The 14,091-nt window shown below is 43.4% G+C and overlaps 1 protein-coding gene across 1 annotated transcript; it reads left to right on the forward strand.

The window, feature by feature from the left end:
- The first annotated feature begins 5,754 nt into the window (after positions 1–5,754).
- Positions 5,755–12,361, forward strand: LAMTOR5 (late endosomal/lysosomal adaptor, MAPK and MTOR activator 5). Its single transcript, XM_036765835.1, has 4 exons — positions 5,755–6,143; positions 6,356–6,417; positions 10,772–10,889; positions 12,009–12,361. The coding sequence occupies exons 1-4, from the start codon at positions 6,109–6,111 to the stop codon at positions 12,067–12,069; spliced, it is 276 nt and encodes a 91-aa protein (XP_036621730.1). The 5' UTR covers positions 5,755–6,108; the 3' UTR covers positions 12,070–12,361.
- The last annotated feature ends 1,730 nt before the right edge of the window (positions 12,362–14,091 follow it).

A 14,091-nucleotide genomic window follows, 5' to 3' on the forward strand; every position in this document is an offset into this window, starting at 1 on the left:
ATATGCATGTATATATACACATACATATGTATGTACGTGTGTGTGTGTGTATACAGTTTGAGGTGTAAAAATACTATTCCCCCTTTGTCTTTACTTAATCAATTTCCCTTGATAGTCTAGATTTTTTGCTTTTCCAAATAAATTTTGTTATTATTTTATCCAGGTCTGTGAAGTAGCCTCTTGCTAACTTAAATGGGATAGCATTAAAAGTATATATTAATTTGGTGGTATTATTGTTTTTATTATATTGGCACAGCTTAGCCATGGGGAACTATGACATTTTTTAACTGATGCTTGTTAAGTGTATGGAGCTTTAAGAGGGTTGCACGGCATGATGGAGGGCTTCAACATTCATTTGGCAGTTATCATGTTGTAATCCTTTTTTTGTGTGTGCCCAATTGTATTGTAAGTACCTTGAGAAGAGAGTCAAGAGTCTTAAAATTATTTTTTCACCACTAAAAGCCCTGTAAAATCCTGAAAGTATTAGATTGAAAGAAAAAAGACAAACATGGCTACAATTCTGGTTGTGCCCTCTGCCCTAGTGTGTGACCTTGGACAAGTAGCTTCACCTCTTTGAGGTAAAATTAGAGGGCTGAACTAATTACACGATGTCAAAGGTTCCATATAGCCCAAACATGGTCTGATTCTGTGAAAAACTGATGGTTATTTATTCTCTCAAGCCAGCAGCTTCCTTTTGTGACAGTGGACTGGTTTTGGCTATGGTCTTAGTGCCCTCTGGTGGCACAGTGAGTCGAATGCCCCTGCCTCCCTCTGAAGCACTCCACTGTAAGCTCTTTTCAGCTTCTAAAACATTAATAGCCCTCCACTAATCAGAAGATACCCTCTAGCATCCAAATATAACAAAGAGAAAATGGCGCATTCGCTCATAACCTACAAGAGATGGAGCCCCCAAAGGTATTCTCTTTTCATAAACTGGTCAGGGGTATAAGCTGACAAGGCCCTGGAAAAATTGATACCTACAGTATAGTACAGGGTATTCCTAAAGTCTGGACACATAGGCAAAAGAGCATATTTTCAAGAAATGAAATTAATGAAATTTTTGACAACATTTTATTTAATTGGAATATTAACAAATAACATCTTCAATATGATTTCCATCATTTGTGATGCAAAGGTTGATGCACTTTGCAAGATTCACGTGAACTCGATGCAATAATTCCACATTGCCATCAATTTTAGCACATTCACTCTTTATGTGTTAAATCAAGTGTGTTGCATCTGTGATTTCCATTGAGTATACCTTCTGCTTTAGTATACCCCAGAAAAAGAAGTCAAGGGGGCTAAGGTCTGTTAATATTCCAAATACTTTAAAATATGCATTTTTGCCTATGTGTCCAGACTTTAGGGACACCCTGTACAGTGGCATTGGGTTTGGAGTCTGAGGACCTAGATTCAAACGCCAGATTTGTATGTCTACTGGCAAACCATTTAATATCTCTGGTCCCGGTTTCCTCATCAGTAAAAAGGGGCTTGGATGAAACGTTCCTCTGAGGTCTAAATTTGTGGTTATTTCTTGTCAGTTCTGTGGACTTGGCCTATTGGTCCAAACATTCTGGAAAATTACTTGGAATTATGTGAGAATAGTCACTAAAATGTGGACCTTTTTTACTCTGAGATTTCACTACTGGTCATATGCACAGAAAAACATGATAAGACTTGCATGAATTGACACAGAGTGAAGATGTAAATGAAAACAACACAAAGGAAAGAATTTAATTAAGTATAATGGCCAGTCTTCATTCTGGAGAAGAGTTGGGGGTGAGGGGGAATCTATGGGTATAGGTCACTTATAGGCTGGGTTTACTTCCCTATTTTTCTTTGTTATAAGGGAAAGACATGAGAAAATTATTATAATGTAAAAAATAAAACATGTCAAGAAAGGAAGAGAAAGAAAAGAAAAAAAGAAGGTAAAAGGAAGTCTTAGCTTTTCCCCCATTTCTTAACTTCATAATGAGGACAAACAAGACTTGACTTCTGGGAATTTCTCTTGTCCTTGGCCCTGCATTTATATGTATTTAGCACAGGATCCCTCCAGCCTTCAGAGACATGCGGAAGGGAAAAAGTGTGAGATGGTAAGGATGGTTAAAGATCTAGAAGGGTTCTAAAGGTTCCTTAGCTTCTGACCCAACCATTCAACTGAAACTGTCCACTCCCAGGCTACCAGCAAACTATTGTTGCTAAAGCTAATAGCAGAATGGAATGGGTAGGGCCGCTTAAGATAATGCTACACTACAGAGAATGAGGGAAGCTAGCTTAAAACACTGGGCCTAGAGTCAGAAAGAGCAGTTACAAATCTGACCTCAGAAGCTTACTAGTTATGTGACCCTGGACAAGTCACTTAACCTCTGTTTGTCTTAATCCACTAGAAAAGGAAATGGCAAACTCCAGTGTCTTTGCCAAGAAAAACCCATGGACAGTATGGGGTTATGAAGTGTTGACCATGATTGAACACACCTGTGGTGGGGTGCTTGGGGAGAGGCGGGGCCAACCCTAAGATCATATCTCTGGAAGCCTACAAATTTCTCAGCAGGCTCTGATCCTGTGAGAAAATTTTCTCTTGTTGCAGAACACATTCTCTCATAAGAACAGACAGAGGACAGAGGGGTACCTGGCCCAAGGATTTTTGTCCCTGGCTAGTCCAAGGACTCTCCCTCCCCCCAGATTCCCAAGGTCCATGCCTCTAACAACTCCCTCAATGGCTGGTATCAACAAACTCATCTCTACAAAACTCCCTCCATTTTCTCATCCACAGCTCCCAAAGACACCAGGATCCTTTGCATGACCTAATTAGAATCCTTGCATCCTTTCCCTTGTCCCTTTTCCATAATAAGCCCCAGTACCATCCTGACTCTCTCACAGGTTCCCTTAAGGACCCTTGCCTGCTTTTGCTAAAGTGTTAGAATAAACTTTTTGCCACTTGACTAAGAGATGGCTTGAGTGTGTGAATTCATTCCAGGCAACTCTGCCTTGGCATTCTCGGGGTCCTAGCATTCCCAAACCTTGTCACATGAACAAGACAATATGTTCAGTGCTGGGGATATTAAAACTTTGAGGCAGCTAGGTAGCATAGTGGATAGAGTGTCAGGCCTGAAGTCAGGAAAACTCATCTTCCAAATCCGACCTCAGAATCTACTAGCTGGGTGACCTTAGGCAAGTGGTTTCACCCTATTTGCTTCAATTCCTCATCTGTAAAGTAAGCTGGAGAAAGGAATGGCAAACCACCCCAGCATCTTTGCCAAGAAAACCCCAAATGGGGTCACAGAGAGTCAGACAGGACTGAAGTGACTAAACAGCCACCACCACCATCCTTGTAGTTATCCAGATTTGCAACTTCAGAGTCATCCTCAATTCCTCGCTTGCCCTCACCCCCTTCCCTCCCATAGTGACTCAGTTGCCAAGTCTGCTTTTACAACACCTCTCACAAGCAGCCCCATCCTCTCTGCTCATTGTCTCTTGAGGGTATATTGCAATAGGCTCCTAACTACTCCTCTGTCCAGTTCATCCTTAGCATAGTTGCCAAAGGGATATTTGCTCCTACAGCACAGGCCTCTACAAATGAAGTTCTAGTGGGCTCCCATTTGCTTCTAGGATGAAATACCTATTGGTGTTTTGAATTTAAAACATTTAAAGCCCATCACAGTCCAGCCCCAGCTGACCTTTCCAGGCTCATTGAATACTACTCTTCCGCATACCCTATGCTCTGTCTAGCTCAGTGGTTCTCTCAAAGTGTGGTCCAAGAACCCCTCAAATCCCTGAGACCCATTCAGGAGATCTCCTTTAAGGAAGTCAGCAAAGTAGAAACTGTTTCATAATGCTAAGATGTTTTTCTTTTTTTTAATAGATGAGAAAATTGAGGCGAGTGGATTAAGTAACTTGCCTAAGATCACAAAGCTAATAAGTCTGAGGCTGGATTTGAATTCAGGTCTCCTGACTCCTGGCCCAATGTTGTGCTACCTAGGTGCCCCATGTTTTTATTTCTAAAATGATAAATATCGATAGGTGCTTGAAGGGAAGAGTGAGGGGAGGGATCGAAGGGGAAATCTAGGTGATGTGAAAAAAAATTAGTAAAAATCTATTTTTAAATAGTTGGTAGCTTTGGAGAGAACAATTTCATTTGGACGGTAGCTTCATTTGAAGCTAGTTTACAAGAGATTTAAAAACTGAGCGAGGAAGTGCACTAATCAGTATAGACAACTTTTTATAGGAGTTTTTAATGGAAAAATCAAATTAAAGGTTTGTTTTTATTTGTCTTTTAAGGACAGGGAAGACCAGGGCATATTTATAAATGTTTTAGTAGAAGCCAATGGAGGAAAGATTCAAGACAAGAGAATGATGGAAGAGATGATTACGAATTGAATAGAGAGCCTGGGTGGAAAGTAGGTCTTAGCAATGACACATTTGTGAAACGGAGTAACACTTGTCTTGTCCAATCAGCCCATCGATTAACATTTATTAAGGGCCTACTATGTGCCAGGCACCATGCTAAGTGCTGGCGATACAAAGAAAGGCAAAACAAAAAACAAAACACCAGTCCCTGCTCTCAAGGAGCTCACAATCTAATAGAGGAGACAGCATCCAAATAACCATGAACACTACGATAGATACGGAATAAATTGGGGGTCATCTCAGGGGGAAGGCACTAAGATTAAGGTGGATGGTGGGAAGATTTCCTCCCACCCCACAAGGTGGGACTTGAGCTGATTCTGGAAGGAAGCCAGGAGGTGTGGAGATGAGGAGGGGGAGACTTGGAGGCATGGGAGACAGCCAGTGAAGATACCCCCTCCCAGTGGGGAGATGAAGTGTTGTGTTCAATGAACAGCAAAGCAGACCCAGATCAAAGAGGAGGATGGGGCTGAGTCCAGGTGTGGGATGCCTGGAAAGGTAACCAGGGGCTGGGTTATGAAAGGCTTTAAAAGTCCCACATTGGATGTTTCTGTTTGATCCTGGAGATAACAGGGAGCCACTGGAGTTTACTGGAGAAAAGGCTGTTTTGAGAAAAATGTTTTGTAAATCTTAAAGCCTCACAGAAATGTGTATTTTCACACTCACATCAAATAAATGGGGGGGGGGGGGGTTCAATTAGTTCTGAGCTTCTTGGCCTGAGGTCTATGAACCGGGTTTTTAAAAAAATGTGTGTATATGATGTATAGAAGTATATATATATATGTATATATAATCTGTATATGTGTATATAACTGTGTATATAATATATAAATGCATATAACTGTACAATAATAAATGATATAACTGTATAAACCATTTATTTGTATTTGTTGTGTATTTTAATGTGTTACATTTATATATTTCATAGATTTATGTCTCGTGTTATTTCCTTTGTATTCTCGTGCATTTTATTTTATACACTTAAAAACATGATCCTAAGAAGGGTCCACGGGTTTCCCCAAAGGGCTGCGGGGCCCCAAAAAGCTGAAAAACCCCTATTCTAGACATTGTATGGAGAAGGAAACTGAGGCCCAGGTAGGGAATCGGCTTTCCCGGGGTCACCTGGTCAGTGGCAAAGCCTAGTCTGGACACTCCCCACTCGGTTCCCGCCCCCTCCCCATCCAGGCCAAGGCTTATTCCGCTTGAGGGTCCCAAGGGTGTAGGGCGGAGCCCGCCACTGTGGGGGTGGAGGGAGGGAGGGAAGTCCGGAGCCAATGGGCGGGGCCTCCAGGTCGCGCGTAGTCGCGAACGCGCCTCCTCGCCCTATCCCCCTCCTCGGCTCTGCCTCGTGAGTAACCATGACAACTAGAGGCCTTGACTCCCAGAGGACGCTCCTCCGCCACCCGAGGTCTGGGAGGTGACGTCCCCTTCCTTGCCCAGCGAGGGCCCTGTGGACACAGTGCTGCGCTTGGCGGCGTCTGCGCAGGCTCCAGACTCCTGACACAGCAAAGAGGTGGGAGGAAGGGAAGTATTTTTAATTTCGGACGCGAGTTGATGAGTTTTGTCCCGTCGGAAGACCCGTCCCGCGACTGTTGCGCCAGGCCCGCTGAAGCCACGTGATTGCATCACGGGCCAGAGACGGGAAGGTCACATGACACGACGCCCCGGTAGAAGCCTGGATTGACTCTGCTGTCACGACCCGCGATGGAGGCCACCCTGGAGCAGCACCTCGAGGACACGTGGGTAGTGTGGGCACGGGCGGGCCGAGCACACCTCCTCGAGGCCTGGCCCAGGAGGGAGGGAAGGGAGGCGGCGCGTTAGCTGCTCCAGCCCGCGGGCATCCGTGTCCACGGCCCTGACGCCCCTGATGGGGCTGCGGGACCGTTTCTGTAGCGCTTGTGGGAGCCTCGTCTGGTTCGCTCCGGTAACCTCGGCGTCTGGTCTGTGTTAGGATGAAGAACCCGTCCATCGTCGGCGTCCTGTGCACGGACTCGCAGGGACTGAACCTGGGCTGTAAGTAGCTCGTTCAACGTGGAGCGTGTGCCCGGGGCGGGGGGGCGTCACCGGCACTCCCGCACGCACGCCGCCCCTATTTCCGGGGCCCATTCTTAGTAACCTCGTCGTCCGGTACCTCGGACGTGTATAACGCGCCTGCTGTGTGCCGAGCACGCAGGGGATACGGAAGGAGGTCGCTGTGATTCCAGCACCGAAGGATGCCGCGTTCTAACGGGGGAGGACCACACGCAAACCGCTAGATAAAAAACACACAGTTTCAATGGGAGGTGATCCGCAGAGCGAAGGCCCGCTCCTGGTGGGCACGGGCAGGTGAAACCTCTCGCTGAAGATGGGCTTTCTTGGGGCGGGGGCGTGAAGAGGAAGAGCGCTTCCGCTGGGGCAGCCACTGACAAAGGGTCCACTTAGGAGTGAATGTGAGCTGGGGGTGTCCTGGGTGAGAAGAGCACGAAGGCCGACCCACTGGACTTTAGAGGACCTCCCTGGCCACAGGTGCCCTTGAAGAAGGGAGGCGATAGGTGTACGTACTGATATGCAGAATGCCCCTCTTGGTGTATACATTGTTACTACTGTTGGCGTTGGTGTGGTGACATTGTTGCATTTTATAAGGGGGTAGAGGGCTACATCTCTCCACACCTTTCTCTCCGTGCTGTTCTCATTACTAGAATTTCTGGTATTTAAAAAAATCTTTGTTTTCACTGTGTAGTTTCTCTTAACACTCTAGAAAATTTTGATCTTTTCTTCAACCTAGGGTAGAGGATTTTTTGAAGTGTCACTGGAAGAAATCAAACAATTTAACTGGCTTCACTATACTGATTTGTTACATAATCTCAAGTGGGTCCTCCATGCCGTCTTTTAACTCTTCCTGGATTCTGTGCAGTTTTGTCAGCAGCAACCTTCCCTATTCACCCCCACCCCACCCCATGTACCACCGCTGCTGCCTCCATTAAAGTGGCAGCTCTGCTTAAGTGAGAAAAGCAACACAAGCGTTTTATACCCCCATCCCCTTTTCCCTACCCCATACCCCAAAACTCTTCCACATCTCCACCCATCCTATCTATCCTTTGCTTCAGGCTCTGAGAAAGACACAGCCCTCCCTAAAAAGACAAACCCTTCTACTTATGCCCTCAACCTCATCTTCAAAGATCCTGTTTCATCAGTCATTCCCTAATACTGGTCTTAGGTAGTTATGTAACTAGGGATTATTTGGGAGATTACTTAGGACAGGGAGATAACTGCTCCCCATCTACTGACTTCATTGCCTCCCCTCCACCCCACCCCCAACTACAGTTAAGCTTGTCTGACCCAGCATTTTAAAAAGTTTGTTTGCCTCTGCCCTCCCCACATGCTGCCATCCTTTTTTGGTGCCAGACTCCTTTAGAAAATTGTCTATACACTAAGCCTATTTCTTTACCAGAAATTAATTTCTCAACCACATATAATTGGGTTTCCTCCAGAGTTACCAAGGATCCCTTTACCTGCTGAATGCAGTGGCCTTTCCTTAGTCCTCATGCACCTTGATTTCTCTGAAGCTTTCACACTGTTGACATCCTTTCTTGAATATATTCACTTTATTTGGATTCCTTGGTGTTGCTCTCTCTCTTGGCTCTTCTTGTCTGTCCTGATCCTGTGAAATGTCTCCCTTGATGAAATGCCATCCTTCCCCTGCCTCCTTAATGTGGCGGCCTCCAGGGCTGTCCTGGTTCCTCTTCCATGTACCTGCTCTCCCTGGTTTCATCTGTTCCCACAGGTTCAGTGTATCTCTACACTGAGGACTTTCAAACCTGTGTTTCCAACTCTGATCTTTACCTAAACTCCATTTCTACATCATCAGTTGCCTGCTTGGCATCCCCTGGATGTGATAGTTTATTGCAAACCTAACTTGTTCAAAACAGAACTATCATCTTCATCTTGAAACCTCTTCCCCTAAAACTCCTCACCCTTGGCCTTTCCTTCTCCCTCTCTGTCCCTCTGTCCCACCACTTGCCAACTCTTGTTGATTGTACCATCTTTTCTCTTCACTCAGAATGGCCGCCAACCTGGACTTCTGTGTTGTAATAGCCTCCTAATTATCCCTGCTCCCAGTCTTTCCATTCTTCTCAGCTACCAGAATTACTTTCCTAATTCAGGCCTGACCATGATACTTCTCAAAAATCTTGTGTCTCCCCATTGTCTGGAGCATAAAGTACAAACTCCTTAGCCTTGAGCCTCCCATAATAACTGACACTCTTTATAGACATTTGGTCTTCAAGCCCAGCAGCAAGTCTTATTATACTCCATTTTACAGCTGAGTAATCTGACATTCAAAGAAGTTTAGCAGCTTATCTGCGCTCAGTGAAAGGTGTAGGGGTGTCAGTCCCCTGAATCAGTCTGTCTCAGCCGGGCTTATCTTTGCCTTGTTTCATCATATTCTGCCGTATACGCTCTATATTCCAGCCATACTGGCAAATTATCTACTTCCAGAACGTGGCACACCATTCCCCATCTATGCTTTCGCACAGGCTGCCCCCCCACCCCCCATGCCAAGAAACTCCTTCCTCATTGTTGCCTCTTAGAATTTTTTTTTGTGGCTGCTTCTAAGGTTCAGTTCTGGTACCAACTCTAGTAGGAGACCTCTCCTCCCATCTCCCTACTGTGTCAGGGTAACTTCTGCCTTTCATTTATCATGTATTAGAGTTGTGTACCTGTCACAAAGTAAGCTCCTTGAGGGCGATGGCTGTGTTTTTGTTTTTTTCTAGTATCCCTAGCATAGGGCCTTGCACACAATAAGTGCTCAATAAATGTTTATTTAAGTGATTTTCTGCTGCTAAAAAAAAAAAGAGAGAGCTGCCAAACATTCTTTTCATCTCTCAAATGAGCTAGACTGGCTCAGACTACAGCAGATCTTCACCATGCCCTTATTTGAAACCTTTTGGGCAGGTGTTTGTAGGGAATATCAGAAAAGGTTGGGGTTTTTGTTGTTTCTTGATGGAAGGGGAGAGTAAGAAGGAAGATTATACCAGGTTGCTAAAGAGGATCAGTGAAGCATTTTTTTTTTAAATGCACAGAAGGAAAAAAGCAGGACAGCTTAAGGAAAACCAAGCTGTACTTAAGATGTGATTTATGGTTTATGGTTAATTTTCTTTGTTCTCCTTTGTATATGGAAATGCTTCTTTTATTTGATGTTTAAAAATTCAAAAAAATTTCAATACTTTTGTCAGGGCACCTATAAAGAGAAGGTGAACCATTGCTAGGGTTTTGTAGCCTCAAAGAAACTGAGATTGTGAGGGCCTTGGCAGCATATTCCATGTTTCCATTAAAATAACAGTAGTGCCATAAATGTTAGTACTATAAGGAACTTTAGAGGTCATCCGTTCATTATACAAGTGAAGAATCTGGGACCACGGAGAGAAACTGTTACTTGTTCATGGCCACAAGGCCAGATAATGCCACAGTCAGTACTAGACCTGGTTATTGTGACTTTTAACCCATGCTGGAATACTGCGTGAAAAATGTGTTTGGAAGAGACACTGGTGCAGTTTGTTATGTGGGCAAGAGCGGGAGAGTTAAAGGGTTAAAGTTACTTTCTAGATTCATTTGCAAAACTTGTGTAGAATTCAAATGCCTAAATCCTGAAACTTGACTTTGTGTCCTCAAGAGGCTTCCTCCAATCCTGTAAAACAACAGTCCCTTTGGTCTCAGGCAGCATATCTGCAGTAAATCCACATAATCTGTTGTTGTGACATGTCTATTACCTGGCTTAGTTTCAGACACAATTAGGATGCTTGCTTCTCGTAGCTCCGAACATATTTCAAAGTAAACTTTATTATTGTTGGTTTGTAGGACCTGAGGCTTACCCATTATCCCAAGACTGAAATAAGGCATCAATAAAAACCCAATCTTACTAGCATTAGTTAATTTAGGAGGATTTGGCCTCAGGAAATAAAAAGTCCGTTTATTCTAACCAAGAAATAAAGTGCTTCCAGAGCACACACATTATATCAAGGTGAGTTGGCCTCATTGACGATCCTAGACAATGGGCAAGTCAAATCTCCCCCAAGAAATTAACTTCTTTTATCCGTCTCTTATTTCAGTTGACTTTGCGTGACTGAATCTGTGTGACTTTCAGATTGATTTGGAATACAGCTTTTACCTCCTTGATGGTTGGACCATGAAATTTTAGGGCAGAGCTTTCCAGTGGCTCCTCGTTTAAGGACTGACAGTTAACGTAACTTGATTGTGCAGATATAGCCAGCGGTTAGTATAGAGGGCAGCAAGTCACAGCGTTCTTTATTGAATTGGAACTGTACAGACTTAGTACCATCTTCATCACAAATAGTAGATGCTTAGTTTGGAGCATTTCTGTGTCTTTCAGGCCGTGGCACCCTGTCAGATGAACATGCCGGGGTGATCTCTGTCCTAGCCCAACAAGCTGCTAAACTAACCTCTGACCCAACAGATATTCCTGTGGTCTGTCTAGAGTCAGACAGTGGGTGAGTATGTACACTTAAGTTTTAAAATGCCTCCCTTTCCCTTTATTGATGAGAAATTTTATATCAAAGCAGACTTGCCCCCTCCATTTTTCTTCTCTTTTATTTTTGGAGGGGGGAAGACAGGACAATTGGGGTTAAGTGACTTGCCCAAGGTCACACAGCTAGTACATGTGTCAAGTGTCTGAGGCCACATTTGAACTCAGGTCTTCCTGACTCCAGGGCCGGTGCTTTACTCACTGTTTCACCTAGCTGCCTTTTTCATTCATGTGTCATTGGGCTGACTGAAAAGAAGGTTTTCCATGTGTCCTTTAGGGGAATTTATGTGTTCCTTTGCATAGGCTCCCAAAGTGGGCAATACCACCCCGGGGAGTGCTCGAACAATCGGGACGGGGGTGTGTGTGATAGTAGCCTTGGGTGCAATTGAGGGCCACTGAATAAAAATAAGGGTTAACCTAATCTAATTCAGGGAGGGGGGCCTGAGTAACTTTGTTTTTAAAGGCGGCAGTAGGCCAAATAAGTTTGGGAACCTCTGCTTTAAAGCAAAGGTCCTTAATCTTTTTGTGTTTTATGAACACCTTTGGCAGCTCGGTAGAGCCTATAGATATGGACCCCTTCTCAGAATAAAGTTGTTGGGTTTTTTCCCTACATTCATAATTGAAGGAAATACTCAATTTGGAGGCTAGTGAAACTTAAAGATGAATTTTTTTTCCCATCCAAACTCATAAATCCCCTAAAATCTATTCAGATGCCTTGGGACGTTAACACCCTCAGCTTTAGAACCACAATATTCGATTAACACCTTAAGAGAAGTTATAGAGACTAAAGATGGATTTGATAGTACATTGTATAAATGATATTCCCGTGAACCAAGAAATGAGTAGCACAGAGGGAAAAAAAGTTGTTCTAAAAGATGCCATTTTGCTCTGTGATAGTAGTGACACGTACCCAATTATTTTAAAATGTGAAGTCCCAAGTATCTTAGCTGTGACTGTGAAGTTCTCCTGTTTCCCATAATAAAATAGATAGAGTGGTTATATGGTCAGTAAGTTAGAGACCAGCCTATGATGATACCACCTGTTTGAATAAACATTATCAAATTTCCTCTGCTTTGCCTTTCAGGAATATAATGATCCAGAAACATGATGGCATCACCGTGGCAGTGCACAAAATGGCATCTTGACCTCTCAGACCTAGTCTCCAAACAATTGTAGAACTCAAACCAATCTTCCCATCTCATTTCTCTTATCCTGCTCCAGATTTAAGTGCCAGTACTTAGGCTAGCCATTAAATGTAATACTTGCTTCTTTCCTGTTTATTATTTTAAAGTTGCCTTTGGTAAGCACTTAGTGAGAAAGAGTAATAAGGTTTTAAGGCACCTGTCAAAATCAAGTTGTTCTGTATTGCTGGACTTTGGGTATGGTCAATAAACATAGCTGGAGAAAAGCTCTGAGCTTTTCCTAGATTGTATAAGATGTCTGTTTCACACAGCCTATATAGCATAGAATCAAAGTTTTCTGTCTTTTAAAAGGCAAATGATCCCAACTACTACCTTTCCAAAATTTCCTAAAGCCCCTGCCTTCTCCATAAGAGTGGTGGGCAATGGTGGGGGTATGATGATGGCTAATTAGCCTTAATTTTACTAACAAAGGACACTTGAGGTGGGGGGGGACATACTTTTATGTTCAATTTTCTGTTAAAATAGTAACTTTGTTAAAGTAAGGAATGTGTCCTAAGTTATATGGTACTTAATGCGTTACCATGTATACAAGCAGGCGAAAAGATACTTGATCTCATGCCAAGTGAAATTTAATCCTTCTTGCTCTACATTGAGAGCAGGCAGCTATGACCAGTATTAGGAAGAAATTGTAATTTTACAGAAAGAAAGTATTTCTCTAATATACTTTGATGCAGTAAATATTTATTAAATGCTTGTTTGCAATTTGTTAGGAAATTCTTCCATGTATCAAGCCAAAATTTGCCCTTCTCCATTTTCCAATCCACCCATGCTAGGGCTGTCCTCTGGAGATGATTTGTGAAGACAGCTCTTCAGACATTTGAAAATGGCTCCAGGTCTTCCAAGCATGCCTCAAAACATTCTGAGTCTTAACCTCATTTATCTACTGGAAGCACTCCATTTCTGTCAGTGTCTCCCCTAAATTGTGACCCCCCAGAAGCAAATGTCACCTCCCTGTTCTTGGTGTGGTCCAGCCAGTACAGACACTGCTACTACTAATAATAGCCTTGGATGACACAGGACAGGGATGCCACACCTGTTGATCCACACTGAGCTATTCTCTTGAGCCTTACTGTTCCTATGCTGTCCTTTGGTGGTTATATTTTTCTACACTAGGTGAAGGATTTAACATTTATTCTTAGTAAATGCCAGCATATTCTGTTCAGTCCATAATTCCAGCTTATTGAGATATTTCCAGATCCTGTTGTCTTACCATGTGTATGGTGGAAAAAAAAAATATTTGGAGTCAAGAAACATGAGCTAGTGTCTCCATCTTAGACACTTAACTTACATGCATTACCTACTTCACAGGGCTGTTATAAGGGACATGTTTAAGATGTTAAAGAAATGTGCTTTACATGGTTCTTCAGACCAGTTAAACGTTTATGTGCCTGCTGTGTTAGAAGCAATTGGAAATACTTCAGAGGATGTGGGCTTTTGTCAGGGTGGGCAGTGGTGACACTGACATCCTACCGTAGTGCTACCACCACAAAGGTTTCATCACCCTATGGCCAACTTGATTATGAGCCTGTCCACTTAAACCAATTAATACTCAATTGGTAAATACCAGTAGGCATACCATTTTAAGCCTTTTTAGCTCTTGCCAGAACTTTTATTTTAGCCAGCTGCATCTTCAAGAGATCATGGTCATCTTCCACACCACGCTGAGGTACTGAAGTATCATTTTACTGGGGCTGCCAAAAAAAAAAGGTGCCCATCTATGCCCCTCAAGGATCACAAATCCTACTAAAGAAAGAATATCAAGTAATTAGGATACAATGTAGAGTATGAAGGAGGCAAGGAAGGGACCCAGAAAAAGGGAGGGATAACATTGATCAGTTAAGGGTTTTTGGAGGTGACACCTGAGCTGAATCTTGGAAATTACATTCTGGATGGGGAAGGAATGCATTTTGGGCATGGGTTGTGTGAACTATATAGAGGACTGATTGAGTTCAGGGGTGGGAGAGG

The sequence above is a fragment of the Trichosurus vulpecula genome, chromosome 7, assembly GCF_011100635.1.
Source record: "Trichosurus vulpecula isolate mTriVul1 chromosome 7, mTriVul1.pri, whole genome shotgun sequence".
Classification (NCBI taxonomy): domain Eukaryota; kingdom Metazoa; phylum Chordata; class Mammalia; order Diprotodontia; family Phalangeridae; genus Trichosurus; species Trichosurus vulpecula.

Coding starts and splice junctions, on each gene's coding strand:
- LAMTOR5 (XM_036765835.1), top strand. CDS start 6,109: ATGGAGGCCACCCTGGAGCAGCACCTCGAGGACAC. Junction 6,144..6,355: donor GAGCAGCACCTCGAGGACAC/GTGGGTAGTGTG, acceptor GGTCTGTGTTAG/GATGAAGAACCCGTCCATCG. Junction 10,890..12,008: donor TGTCTAGAGTCAGACAGTGG/GTGAGTATGTAC, acceptor TTTGCCTTTCAG/GAATATAATGATCCAGAAAC.